We start from the raw sequence: 15,027 nt of genomic DNA, 5'->3' as shown, positions 1-15,027 counted from the left end.
TTCTTCTTATAGCGACTCCTTCCGATTGAATCAAACAGTGACTTGTTTTTACACAAAAGTCCGGACGTTGTGACTCGTCAAGTTTACACAATTCGTCCTTATCTTCCTTCTGAAGAACAGGCAGTTTACAACCTCTGCAATAAAATGTGGAAAGACTCGGGAAATCCTGATATTACTGAGCAATACCCTGAACTTCTAGGAGATAAGTAAGATTTTTTTTAATTAATCATCTGGTAGGGTTGAAAGGGGACCGTGATGGTCCAGGGACATCGAAGTTGTCTCTGCCCTTCTCTGCCATATATTATTTTTTCGTTAGACTCCATTTGTGTCCCCTGGAGGTTTGAATATAGGGAGTTGTAGCCTGCTTTTGTAAAATTTCTATGATTTTTTGGTCACCTTTAGTTTACTTGCCTAAGTTCAGCCTTAGATTTTTTTTTTAGCCAGTTTTGCCCCGAATTTCTGTGTCTGGGTATTTGTGCACAGAAATAAAGTCTGCCCAGAGTTTCAGTGTAACAGTGACTTTAAAGAAGAAATGGTGACCGGTCCTTTGCTTGAAAGTAGGAATCTTGATTGTAAAAATGAATTGGTTTATTTCTGAAACAAAATGTTATAGTCTGTTTGTGCAACAATTGCCAAAGTATAACTCTCAGGCTGATATTGTTTAAAGTGATTTAGCCAACGAACAAAGTTAGGGTAACTTTGTACAATGAAAAGAAAGCCTCGAACAAATATAAATAGGTCCAGGGAAATTAAATACGATTGTTTTGATGAAGAACAAGGATTTTATTTACTTTTAACAATGAAGACAGAAAGAGGTGAATTTCAAGGTTAATCATTTCACGATCAGAGAGTGCATGTTTAATATTTTTAACTTCACATTCCAGGAGTGGAGTCTAACCTTTCTCAAACTCTTATTCTTACAGCACAACTGCTAAGTTATTATCAAGTGATCTACTTCGTCAATATCGATTATGCAAAGAAATTTAAAGCCTAAAGAAGTCGAAGTCATTTCTCTCAATAGGAGAGCAATGTTTCTTTTGGAGGCTAAGTTTGAATGCTTATCTTTAAGATAGGTTTAAATTTTAAATTCTAAAAGATTGATTTTGAAAAAAAAAATCGAACATTTAATTTGAAAAATCGAAAAAAATGCCCTCGAAAAAATCCAAAATCAAAATAATTTTGAGATATGCCTTTGTCACCTTTGCACCTTGCTAAAAAAATTACAAAATAATCCTTGCCCTCCCCCCCCCCTCCACAACCGTACATTCTCAAATTGGCGCCATTGAATCTTAAGGTACAAAAAAAACAAGCATAAAATGCCGTAGGCTCTAGAAGTTTTCGCCTGTCTGAGGAGCCCATGACCGTAAAATAAATAGATTAAGGTTTTACGCAGAATTGAAAGGAATGTAATAATGAACAAAGTAAGGTTTATAAAAATAAGAAAAAAAGAAACGGGGGTGCCGGTTAACGCCACACAACAAAGATCAAACTATTATGCAAATTCGTCATTTACCTTCCAAGACTCAAATAATAGCTACATTTAATGACAATTGAGTAATTTCTTTTAATATTCTTAAGAAAATATATCTATACTCCTACAATCATTATAAACCATATCCATGATCTACTACCTCTGTAATAAGACTAAAGAGAAAATCTTTTAATGAATAAGTCAAAAAGTTTAACGCAAATACACTGGTGTACTAATGTAAAGATTAAGTAAACCAGAAGTCAGGGCCGTATCCAGGACTTTTGTTTGGGAGAGGGTGGGATTAAGGGTCTTTTACCTGTATTTTGGAACTACTTTCCGTTTCGGAGATTTTTTATGAGGGGAAGGGATCAAGCAAGGTGAATTCCCCCTGGATGACTCACCATTCGTCACTATTTAATTCACGTGCTGTTTTACAATTAATATGACGAATCATATTATCTTGACATGCTTTTTTTAGTTTCATTGTTGTGTGGAAAATATCCATCCAATTGCTTCAAAAATGAAGCTTATATGGGTACATAAATAAGACATACGCTGTTCGTACGACAATCAGAGTATTTGTGTAATTTTCCAAATTTCTAGATAGTTTGGATCCAAACTTTGCGACATGTTCCTTGAAACCTATATCCACAAGCCTAGCAATAATCTAACCTAAGTTCTTATAATAATTCAAAAAGTTGTGTCTGCCTCTTTAGGTGAAAACAGGTCTCTCAAAGATTCCAGCAACACCACAGAGTCGAATTAGAAATCGCCGAATACAATACGATTGTTATTAATGCCTCTTGTCTTTATTAACCATGTTTCTTAACTTCCGATTATATATGGCCAAGCATTTAATAAAAGCTTGATTGGTTTATTTCGTAAATCTTTCTTTGTGTATGTTAGCTGTAGCATCAATAGGAATTACTTTAACGTTGCATATCCAGGATATCTAAAAAAAAATGTGCTCATATTTTAACAGTTTATGTCTCCTTAGAGCCTGAGCTTTATTTCTAGCAAAGTGGGAGACCCTCGCTCGGTATATATACCTTCAAAAAGATTTTTGAGCTCGTCCCCTTAAATCTCAAATTCTTACGACTTTACCTTTAGACTGTCTATATTTCCACAGCCTCCCCGTTTTCCGATTTTTTTTTTTCAATTGGACCTCCCTGCTACCTTACATGGGTCTTAAATGTCTCTATCCCTGCCTGCTCTGGATGTATAAAATGCTATTTTCTTGCATTGTCAACAGTGCGTGAACCAGAACGAGAATCATGTTGGAAAAGGGCCTATAAAGTGTATAATCGATTGGATGTGAGGAAAAGAGGGACTGCTAGGATTTGACTCGTGTGACGGTGCTGAACTGGAATACGCCCATAATTTTGAGTTTTTTTTTCTTTTTTAGAATGATTGGTCCTTTTGTGACGTTATCCCCAGAATTTTGTTTTGTGGTTGAAGACAATTCTTCAATTGTCGGCTATGCTGTTGCAGCCCTGGACGGAGCCAACCTATGGAAGAAGTCAATGATAGCCTGGGCGCCAGAAATGCAAAGAAAGTATAATCTTCCTGTATCCGAAGTAGAACATAAAACGATTATAGAGGTATGTCCCTTTTTTATGAAGCTTCTTTGAAATAAGATAATATATTTTATTTTAAGATAAGTTTTATAATTGACAACTACGTGGCAAAAAAAAGAATTAAACCTAATACCCCACCGAGTGACTCACTGTTTTACGTAACCGTCGTTCGTAGACACAATCGACCGGAAATATAGCAAAATCTGAACAACAAAAAAAATTATTACCAAAAATCATGAAAGAAAGAAAAGGTAAGCACCAAGTGTATTGAACTGGAATTTGGTCACAGACAAAAGATAACACAGATATTCAACTGGTATATCCTGCAATGATATGAAAAAAAAATGGTTAAGTAGTAGGCGTACCTTGAAGCTATTAAATAAAATAAAAAGATTTTTTTAACTGCAAGTAAGGAGTGACATTAAAACTTAAAACGAACAGAAATTGATCCGTATATGAAATGGATTGTCCCCTCCTCAAAGCCTCGCTCTTTACGCTAAAGTTTGACTCTTTGTCACAAATCGTACTTTTTAAAACAATAAGAAACTTTAGCGTAAAGAGCGAGGCGTTGAGGAGGGGACAACCCCTTTCATATACGGAACAATTTCTGTTCGTTTTGAGTTTTAATGCTGCTCATTGGTTCCTGTTGAAAAAAAAATATTTATTTCTAATTGTTTTTTTTTTTAATAATGCTAGAAAATTATACTACAGACGAGCACATGCATCAAATTTATCGGTCGCCGAAAAATTGCTCAGTTAGACGTGTGTCCTGTCTAACTTGGTGCAAATTTGTTCTTATAGCGGTGACTATCAGGATTGGAGATGATAATAAGGATGATTTGTTTCCTTTCCACAGTAGCACGTTCGGACTTGACTTAACAGGCTTGCCATCTGGCGGAGAGATAAGAGTTTATATGGTAAAGAAGCATTTATTTATGTTTATAGAGAAACTGAAACCTGGTAAACTAACCCTCAGCCATTTTGCTGACACTGATTTCAGGTAATTGAGTTGAACTCTATCAACAAAGTGAAAAAAGCGAATGATATGAGAGTTATTGGGAACCGCCAGAATCACAGGATTTGGATAGACCTGAGCTTGGAAAAATCAAAACGGAACTTATGATTGTTAAATATAAAGTCGCTGCAACTTGATACTCACTAAATATTATTCTAAGATGTTTACAAATTTTTATTACACGTGGACAAGGCAGTATCCAGGGGGAGGGGCTAAGGGGTTTACCTTCCCTCCTCCCCGAAATTTTTGTTCGAGACGTAAAAACATAACAGAATACATTTCAACAATTTTTTATGCGTTTTGAAAATTTTTATTGTACCCCCCCCCCCCCCTACAGAACAAAATTCCTTAATGCGCCCTTGAACGTGGAGGTATTTTGTCAGCGTAATTCAATCTAAACTGGGTGTTAGAAAGGCATCTTGCATAAGGTGCCTTTGTACCAGGGGAGGGAGATGTATTTTTTCAAAATCAAGAGGGAATTACCCCCTCCCCCGTTGACCTTCAATTGACGCCACTTTGCTGTGCCATTATCAGGCTTGTTACAAATTTTGGTTTTATTTATTCTTTCTTTTTGACAACCAAGTTATAAGTTCTAAACAGTGATATGATGATACGAAATAATGATTGATAACATGACCAAGGATCTTATGTCGCTTACTATGCTCAGTTCTGGTTCTCAGGTGTGACGGCTACAAACCTGAAAATCCTTAAGCTCGTGCACTTCACCACCATTCAATCATGTGACTGACTGTTATGATATATATATATATATATATATATATATATATATATATATATATATATATATATATATATATATATATATATATATATATATATATATATATTGATTAACTGAAACAGATTATGACGCGTCACATAAAAAAAAGTTAATTTTTAAAATTTCGTTTTGCATATTTTTTACGAGTGACCCTCCCCCCCCCCGCCCTCCTCTCCGCCTGGAATCGCTCGAGATCGCTCTGCAAATGCCTGGCCAGACTTGTTGGAAACTTAATAAATAGTTCTCTATTATAAATTATTTCAGTAAAAAAAAAAAATAATTATTGTTTCTCGGGAGGAGGAGTAGTACCATTCATCAGTGTCGAATAATCGTTGTTTACATGTTTATATCCACACTGAATAGGCAAATGCGACTTTGATCTAAGCTCTAAGGCATTTGTAATTGATTTTTGTCTTTTTCATTGCTGGGGGCGAAGCAATTCCTTGTGGAATGCCGAAAGTTTTTTTTTTACTTTTTATTTTCTTTTCTTTCTCAACAAAAATTCAAAAAGTGAATACTGTAAAAGTGAGTAAGTGTCTCAAAAAGTGAATATTGTAAAGAAAATATCTCATTAAATCGGTTGAATTTTAATCGATGCTGCGATGATTGTGTAGACTTCCTTCTGCCCGCACGAGAAAATTGCTAATCGTTTTGAGCCTTTGGTATTTTAAATATTAGTGTGAATGGCCTGTCCGGGTTTCAGTTCGTAAAAAGAAAGCCTGCTTATCAACCCTAAAACTGTGAAAAAGATTTGTATTTGTAGTTGAAAATTTTCCGTAGAAATTTCCATTAAATGAGCCAGGAAAGTTTTGAAAAATTAATTGAAAGGAATCGTGTATAAAATAGGATTCTATCTATACACGGCATACGGTCTTCAGGCCTTCTTTGATTCTCCAAGCTTTTTCTTAGGAGGTAGAACGCTGCGATAAATGTAAAAGAGTATCGTATTTCTACTGTTAATATTCAACTGATATAATATGAAAAATCGCCTTTACTTGTCTAATTTTACTTCGTTTGTAGTATATATATATATATATATATATATATATATATATATATTTGTTACCGTGAATGTCCAGAATTCCTTTTTCTCTGCTTGGATTCGATTAGCTTTTGAGTCACCTTATTCTGTCTTACGCAAGCCATGATGGTAAAAGTTAAAGTTAGGTTAGATTACGTTAATTTAGGTTGGGTTAGATTAGGTTAAATTTTATTCTAAACATCAGAAATGGGTTAAAAACCTAAGCTAACCTAACACAACCTAACCAAACATAATAAACCTGACCTGTTATTATCAAACCTTACATTAAATTGAAAAAGTTGACTGGCATCGCTGACTAAATCCAAGGAGAAAAAAAAAAGATATTTCGGACATTCACAAATGAATGTCGACATTCGCTGATCGGCGGACATTCACGATAACATATCAATATATAGGCCCTATATATATATATATATATATATATATATATATATATATATATATATATATATATATATATATATATATATATATATATATATATATATATATATATATAAACTGACAACGTTATGCACAAAAAAAAACGAAACACAAGAAGAAAAATATTTAAAAATAATTAAGAAAGAAAACGATGGTGAATTCAGTCAGTGGGAAAAAAAAATAACGAAAAGCCAAAGCGGATATTTTGACGAAAACATCCGGCAGGCCGTCCTCGGCGCTCAAGAAAGCGAAGGAAAAAAGCGTATAAATAAAAGAAAAACTAACCTTTTGAAACAAACTATTCAAAAACAGAAATGATTGAACAAACAACAAATGAAAGACCATTCAAAAAAATAGGTTGGACAAGAATTCTTGCCCTAGCGACTATCGCAATCTGTGTACTGATCTTATTTTGGGTTTACATTGCTAATTGATTTTGTTTCTAAATGAGAAAGAAAGTAAGTTGAATATTTTTGTGCAAATTGTTGCCTATTTTGCCTGTTTTATCCTTACTTAACCTTTGCATTCATCATATTTTTAAGTGAGCCAACAGGTTTGCTCTTACTTGTAGGTATGAATAAGAAAATGAGAAAAAAAGAATTGGCACCTGTCTCAGGTCAATAGTCAAGCTGCATTTTTCTATACTATAACTATAACTGATAATGCACCTTCTTAGTCTGGTCGTGGACTTTAAAAAGAAAACCTGATATGAATATGGCTTTAAGAAGAACACTGTGACTCAGTTGCTATTATTTTATTAAACCACATGGCTCTTGCATGGTGTCCAAGTCACGCTGCTGATGAACCTAAGCAAAATAGTGTCAATATATAGGCTAAACATTCCACTCAACTTATTTTTTCACGTTCAAGGGTAGACAATAATGAACAGTTTGAACAAAAAACTATTTACCAATGACATATTTTGCAATAAAACCGTTGAACAAGACAGCAGTCTTGTAATATATATATATATATATATATATACATATATATATATATATATATATATATATATATATATATATATATATATATATATATATATATATATATATATATATATATATATATATATATATATGTGTGTGTGTATATATATATATATATATATATATATGTGTGTATATATATATATATATATATATATATATATATATATATATATATATATATATATATATATATATATATATATATATATATATATATATATATATATATATTAGTCTTTTTTTCCGAAGACCACACTGCCTTTCTATGACGAACAAACAAATGTTCAGATGGGGATAATTCTATTTATTAGACAGTGAAAACAGATACAAAAGTCTGGATATTTGGATTACATATACAGCGATCGTCATTAGCAGAAATAAGAGATTTAAAGAAGAAATTTACAACTGGAGACTTTGAATGAACCCAGCTATTGAACACTCTCAGACAAATCTAGTGAATTAACCGGAAGATATTATTTTGTTCTGTATAGATATGTTAGTTTTAAATTTTATGCTTTAGTGTTTCTGCTGCTGACGAATGCTGTATTATGTGTATTATGCTGTTTTATAATGCTGTATTATGTGGCCAAAATATACAGACTTTTGTATCTGTTTTCACTATCTAACAAATGGGCTTACCCCCATTTGAGCGTTTATTTGTTCGTAAAAAGATAAGTATTTTTATTAATTTCAAGAGTATTTTTTAGCTTTTCAAGAGCATTTGGAGAATATCATTTTGTTTTTACACTTTTCGTATACTAATTAAAAACAACCGAAGTTTCCAGTAAAAAATGATATGGACAAGAAACTTCAAACTAAGGCTCTTTACATTTTTATGGCACTTGGTATTAACCAAGTGACATATAGCAATCGCAAATTCTGTCGGTCTGTCGGTCCCGGTTTTGCTACTTTGGGCACTTCCAGGTAAGCTAGGACGATGAAATTTGTTAGACCTATCAGGGACCGGACCAGATTAAATTAGAAATAGTCGTTTTCCCGATTTGACCATCTGGGGGGGGGGAGTGGGGGCCCGTTAATTCGGAAAAAATAGAAAAATAGAAGTATTTTTAACTTACGAACGGTTGATCAGATCTTAATGAAATTTTATGTTTGGAAGAATATCGTGTCTCAGAGCTGTTATTTTAAATCCCGACCGGATCTGGTGACATTGGGGGGGGGGAGGGGAAACCTTAAATCTAGGAAAACATTTAGAGTGGAGGGATCGGGATGAAACCTAGTGGGAAAAATAAGCACAAGTCCTAGATAAATGATTGACATAACCAGAACGGATCTGCTCTCTTTGGGGTAGTTAGGAGGGGGTTAATTCTGAAAAATTAGAAAAAAATGCGGTATTTTTAACTTACGATCGGGTGATCGGATCTCAATGAAATTTGATATTTAGAAGGATATCGTTTGTCAGAGCTCTTACTTTAAATCCCGATCGGATCTGGTGACATTGGGGGGGGGGGGGGTGGGAGGGGGAACCTAAAACTTGGAAAACACTTAGAGTGGAGGGATCGGGATGAAACTTAGTGGGGAAAATAAGCACAAGTCCGAGATACATGATTGACATAACCAGAACAAATCTGCTCTCTTTGGGGTAGTTAGGGGGGGGGGGTAATTCTGAAAAATTAGAAAAAATGCGGTATTTTTAACTTACGAACGGGTGATCGGGTCTCAATGAAATTTGATATTTAGAAGGAAATCATGTCTCAGAGCTCTTATTTTAAATCCCGACCGGATCTGGTGACATTGGGGGGGGGGAAGTTGGGAGGGGGAAACCTGAAACTTGGAAAACACTTAGAGTGGAGGGATCGGGATGAAACTTGGTGGGGAAAATAAGCACAAGTCCGAGATACATCATTGACATAACCGGAATGGATCCGGTCTCTTTGGGGTAGTTGGGGGGGGGGGGTAATTCTGAAAAATTAGAAAAAATGAGGTATTTTTAACTTACGAACGGGGGTGATCAGATCTCAATGAAATTTGACATTTAGAAGGATATCGTGTCTCAGAGCTCTTATTTTAAATCCCAACTGGATCTGGTGACATTGGGGGGGGGAGTTGGGAGGGGGAAACCTAAAAGTTGGAAAACACTTAGAGTAGAGGGATCGGGATGAAACTTGGTGGGAAAATAAGCACAAGTCCTAGATACATGATTGACATAACCGGAACGGATCGGATCTCTTTGGGGTAGTTGGGGGGGGGGTTAATTCTGAAAAATTAGAAAAAATTTTGTATTTTTGACTTACGAACGAGTGATCGGATCTCAATGAAATTTGATATTTAGAAGGATATCGTGTCTCAAAGCTCTTATTTTAAATCCCGACCGGATCTGGTGACATTGGGGGGAGTTTGGGGTGGGGGAACCTAAAATCATGGAAAAGGCTTAGATTGGAGGGAAAAATAAGCAGAAGTCTTAGATACGTGATTTACATAATTGGAATGGATCCGCTCTATTGGGGGAGGGGTTAATTCTGAAAAATCAGAAAAAATGACATGTTTTTAACTTACGAAGGAGTGATCGGATCTTCATGAAACTTCTTATTTAGAAGGACCTCGTAACTCAGGTCTCTTATTTTAAATCTCAACCGGATCCAGCGTAATTGGGGGGGGGCAGTTGGGGGACCGGAAATCTTAGAAAATACTTAAAGCGGTGAGATCAGAATGAAACTAGATGGGAAGAATAAAAACCTGTCTAAGATACGTGACTAATATAAATGGACCGGATCTGCTCTCTTTGTTGGAGTTGGGGGGGTAATTTTGAAAATTGAGGTATTTGTAACTTACGAAAGGGTGACCAGATCTTAATGAAATTTGATATTTAGAAGGATCTTGTGCTTTAAAGCTCTAATTTTTAATTCTGACCAGATCCCGTGACATTGGGGGGAGTTGGAGGGGGAAACCGGAATTCCTGGAAAACGGGAAAATTGGGGTATTTTTATCTTACGAATAGGTGATCGGATCTTAATGAAATTTGATATTTAGGAGGAATTCATGTCTCAGAGCTCTTATTTCAAATCCCGACCAGATCTTTGACATTGGGGGGAGTTGGAGGGGGAAATCTTGGGAAACACTTTGAGTGGAAGAATCAGGATGAAGCTTGGTGGATAGAATAAGCAAATGTCCTTGATACGTGATTGACGGAACCGTACTGAATTCGCTCTCTTTGGGGGAGTTGGGGGCAGGGGTTCAGTGATTTGGCGAGTCAGGTGCTTCTTGACGTGCTAGGACGATGAAAATCGGTAGGCGTGTCAGGGACCTGCACAAATTGACTTGATAAAGTCGAGCTCTTATTTTAAATCCTGACCGGCATTAAGCCTCTTATTTTCCTTTTAAATCAATCTATTGATTCATAGAATTTTGTTAGAGCTCATATCATATGATCTCTTGGCTCTTAGCTCTTCTTGCCTCGTCACAAGTGCCATATGAGCTCTTAGCTCTTGTCTTGTTGATTTTTTCTTCATCCCCAGCTGGAGGTGACATAGTTCTGACAAATTTAGATAACATATTCAGAAAATTCCAATCCAAGAGTTATGTCTTCTTGTCTGCATTTTTTATATGTACCAGAAAGAAAGAAGAAGGAGAGGATTTAACCTCTGTGTTTTTCCCAGAAAATGTGGACCTCAGCCCAGATGGTTGAATATTACACATTTTGGAAAGCCACATATAACTCTTGGCTGGGGTTGTAATGTATAGTTTCATCTTACTTTTTACTACAGTCTAAATTGTGCAAAATGAGTAGAAGGGAAATTGTGTTGTCTATATTGAAGAGGGCTCTTTACGCTTAGTTAGAATTTGTCCCAATTCTTTAATAACTACTCCTGAAACACAAGGGTTGTTTAATAAGAACAATAAGCAGCTTTTTTTAAAGTACCACCAAAGTTATGCGTGAGGAGATATGTATTGAGGAGGGGGCAATCTCCCTCATATATTTAATAATTTCTGTTCGTTTTAAGTTTTAATGTTGCTCCTTAATTTAAGTTGAAAAACTTTTTTATATTTAATCAAAAAAGAACGCGAAACGCTGAGGTGTCTATTTTTTCTTTTTATTTCTTTGGTACTAGCGGAGCACCTAAACATCGTCAAAAGCTGTCTAAGAGCTCATTTGAATCATGTTTATTTTAACAGCAAAACTAAGTTACGAAAACATATTTTCGAGAATTTTGAGAGCTTATAACCCTAGTCTCAATTTTTTTGTTTCTTCCATTGGTGTTGGGGTATTGGGACATCGTAGGAACGCTGAAACGAGCAATCAAGTGCAGTTTTCATAATTAGGTTTGTGTTTTTTTATTTATCCTATCCCGCCAAGACCTGCGGTGAACTGGTCACGGGTTTGATGTTACTACAGGTCCAGCATTCGGGGAAAGGGGAGGGCACTGCACCCCCATCAAACCCTCTCGAACTCCCTTTTTAGCCACCTGCCTTCTCTCCCTCCCTCAACCCCAAAAGACATCTGACCGGGAATTTGAGATAGCTGTTTTGTTTACAAATCGAGAAGATCAGTAACTATGAGATTCAACAACCCCCACAGCCCCTGAGATAAGGGCTGTAAGTTTGGCTAGTTGCTCATTGTTTACAAATAGGTTTATTATTGGGAAGAGAATCATATTTGATCGTGAGTGTCCGAAAAGGCTAAGGGTATTAAGATGGAAGCTTTTAAAGAATGTTTAAGGGGATGCTAAACTAAATCAAAAAACGCTATGTGAATCCAGGATGTCTAAAAGGTGTATGTACAATAGCTCAGGAACTGCTAAAGGTATTAAGTTATAATTTGCAGGGCATTTTGAGGGAGGGGTGTTGAACTAAAACAAAAATGCACTATTTTTATCTAGATTGTCACAAACGCTTTATCTGCAATTCGGTATCTAAAGATTGGCTAAGTGTATTAAGATGAAACTTCCAAGGCTTGTTAAACTAAATCAAAAGGCACTACGTGCATTCAGGTTGTCAAAACGACTTTCCTGCAATTTCTTAGGAACAGCTTCGGGTATGAAGTTGAAGCTTGTAAGGCATGTTGAGGGATGTTGAACTAAATCAAAAGACAGCATATGCATCCAAGTTGTCAAAAAGGCATATAGACAGTATCTTATGAATGACTGAGGGTATTAAGTTGAAATTTTCAGGGAATATTAAAGGGGTGATGTTGAACTTTAATCAAAAGACATTTTGCCAGTGTTTCTTAAAATTTTTGAATTCACCGCTCTCTTATGTTTCTTGGAGGTTATCACGGCGCCCGGAACGTAAAGACTAGACTATGTATTTGGCGATGTTGCACATTACTGGTCATCTTTGCCACGTATTGTTGTCCTTATTTGTTTCATAATATTACACAAAAGACATCGTAGGATATTTTATCATTCAATTATTGAGCAGAAATAGTTACCTTTCGCTAGTTACTAGTGCATTATGGCTGTACAAATAGCGTGAAAAATAAATTCATAAACTCCCTGATTTAATATTTATTTTCCTCTACTAGTTGTAACATTTTGTACCATGATATCATCTGCGGCCCATGGCGGCCCAGTCAAGGTTGCACGGAGCCCCAAGGTGCCGCGGCGGACTCCTCGAGAAGCGCTGCCTCATGTGCACCAAGGTTGTCAAAACGTCACATATGATATATCTGAGCTACGGCTAAGGTATCAAGTTGAAAATTTTAGGGAATTTGTGGGGGATATTGAACTAAATCAAAAGACACAGTGCTAATTCAGGTTGTCAAAAGGAGGTAACTACAATATCCCAGGAACGGCTAAGGGTATTAAAATAAAACTTTCAGTGAGTTTAGAGGGGGGGGGTTAAACTAAGCCGAAAAACAATGTTTGTATTAAGGTTGTCAAAAGGAGGTATGTTCAGTACCTCGGGAACGGCTAAGGATAATAAAGTGAAACTTCCAGTGAATGTTGAGGCATAGGTTGAACTAAATCAAAAGATACTACACGCAGCCAGATGATCAAAAAGATGCAGCTTCTATTCCTTAGGAATATCCAAGGGCACCAAGTTGAAGCTTCCAGGGCTTTTTGATGGAAATCTGAATTCACTGAATTCAGATCATATTCACTGAATTCAGAACTGAATTCAAAGACAATATGTGAATTCAGGTGGTGAAAAGGGTGTATCTGCATTATCACTCGAACGACTTACAGTACTAACTTGATTCTTTCAGGGAATGTTCATAAGGATGTCGAACTAAATAAAAAGACACTGTGCACGTCCAGGTTGTCAAAAAAGTATATCTGCAAATTAATGGCTTAACGGAGCCAGCCGAAACTGAGAGGGAATATTGGGCACAGTAGTATCAATTCACGGAAATATAGAAAAGGGGGTTAAAATGTGTTTTTCGAAGTCTATGGGAGGGGGAATGTTTTTCAAATCATTAAAAATGAAAATGTTTTTTTTTTCAAAATCTAGAGGGGGTACATGTTCCCCCTTCCCCGAAAAATGCCTCTGATATGAAGGGGGATCAAGTAGATTACAGATTTTTGACTTGTGGGGACTACTTAGAGCTCATAAAGGACAATGTTATGCAACATAAATTTGCAAAATTCGTATAAATAAACTGACTGGTGATATTTTCCTATGTTTTTAGAATTTTAAATAATTAGCGTTTTACTGAAAATGAGCTTGCTTAAGTTTTATAAAGAATTTAAATGTATACTAAAGTTTATTGATTTCATGGCCGGGAAAAGACTATTGGTAGTTTTGTAAGTTGGTCTTTCATTGTCTACTGGTTACTTAAGCACTTTTCTGTTTCTAAGAGAACATCTTATTTTTCGGTGTCATTTTTTTTTTTTTGCAAAAAACAAGCGCAATAAAGCGCTTGTTTTTTAGAATTTTAAAAATATAGGAAAACATCGAAATTCTGTTTGTTTCAACCAGTTTTGCAGATATATGTTGCATAGCTACGAAGCATAAAACGTTTGACGTTTTAACTTCAAACGTGAATGAAGTTTAGGTCCATCAGAAAGCTTTTCTTAAATTAATAAGTGAAGCAAAGTCACCTAGGTCAATATGCTAGGATATGCTCCGCAGTAAATAGTATTAGAATATTATTTATGCTTTATAAAGGAAATTGTATTAGTCTACTGACAAATATTTGGACCTAAATCAGCAGGATCATCTTAATAATCTTTCTAAGGCTACGTTGCTTCGACAAAAAAGTACTGGGGTTGAACGAAAAAAAAAGAAAAAGAAAAAAAAAGAAGAAAAAAATTGATTTCAAATTAGAGAAAAACTCTAGGAAATTAAAGCCCAGAATAAAAGGTTCTAAAATAAGGTGCTCAGTATTTTTTTCAGGAAAATCCCACCAGGTTTCACTTGTATATTCGACATTATAGTTACTTATGTTAAGCATAAATCCATATGGTACCTCAAGCTGAATAAAAAGAGAAAAAAACAAAGTTTCAAATATGCATATCATGAACTGAAACTACATCTTTGTATGTACTACCAAAACAATTATACAGAAAAAATCTATAGTAGTATTTTTAGTCATTTTTTTTTTTGTTAGGATTTTTTTTTATTCTAAATACTAGCAACGCCTTTTGTTTTGCGTCAGGGGAAAATTTGAGTAAATATAACTTGCAAACCACAAAGCAAACTCAAATGTAGTCCGTTACTTTATTGACGTCATTCCGAACCTTATAGCAATATATTTGAATTTGTTCTTGGCTTGTCTCTTTTTTTTTCTTTTTTTTTTTTTTCTGTGAAATAGCTTACTATGTTTGGA

At 35.2% G+C, this 15,027-nt stretch overlaps 1 protein-coding gene across 7 annotated transcripts in view; it reads left to right on the top strand.

Annotated features, from left to right (window-relative positions):
- Nucleotides 1–15,027, top strand: part of LOC136027158 (protein O-GlcNAcase-like) — a 114,993-nt gene that overhangs the window by 81,295 nt on the left and 18,671 nt on the right. For 5 of the 7 annotated variants that reach the window (XM_065704143.1, XM_065704147.1, XM_065704145.1 and 2 more), the window contains exons 14-15: nucleotides 13–206; nucleotides 2,877–3,072. In XM_065704143.1, the coding sequence (XP_065560215.1) occupies nucleotides 13–206; nucleotides 2,877–3,072 (390 nt within the window). Of the gene's footprint in view, nucleotides 1–12; nucleotides 207–2,876; nucleotides 3,073–7,550; nucleotides 7,904–15,027 lie in introns of those variants that run through there. The other 2 variants (XM_065704149.1, XM_065704148.1) reach the window with 2 other exon arrangements.

The sequence above is a fragment of the Artemia franciscana genome, chromosome 5, assembly GCF_032884065.1.
Source record: "Artemia franciscana chromosome 5, ASM3288406v1, whole genome shotgun sequence".
Classification (NCBI taxonomy): domain Eukaryota; kingdom Metazoa; phylum Arthropoda; class Branchiopoda; order Anostraca; family Artemiidae; genus Artemia; species Artemia franciscana.
This window is presented reverse-complemented; position numbering and strand designations above follow the sequence as displayed.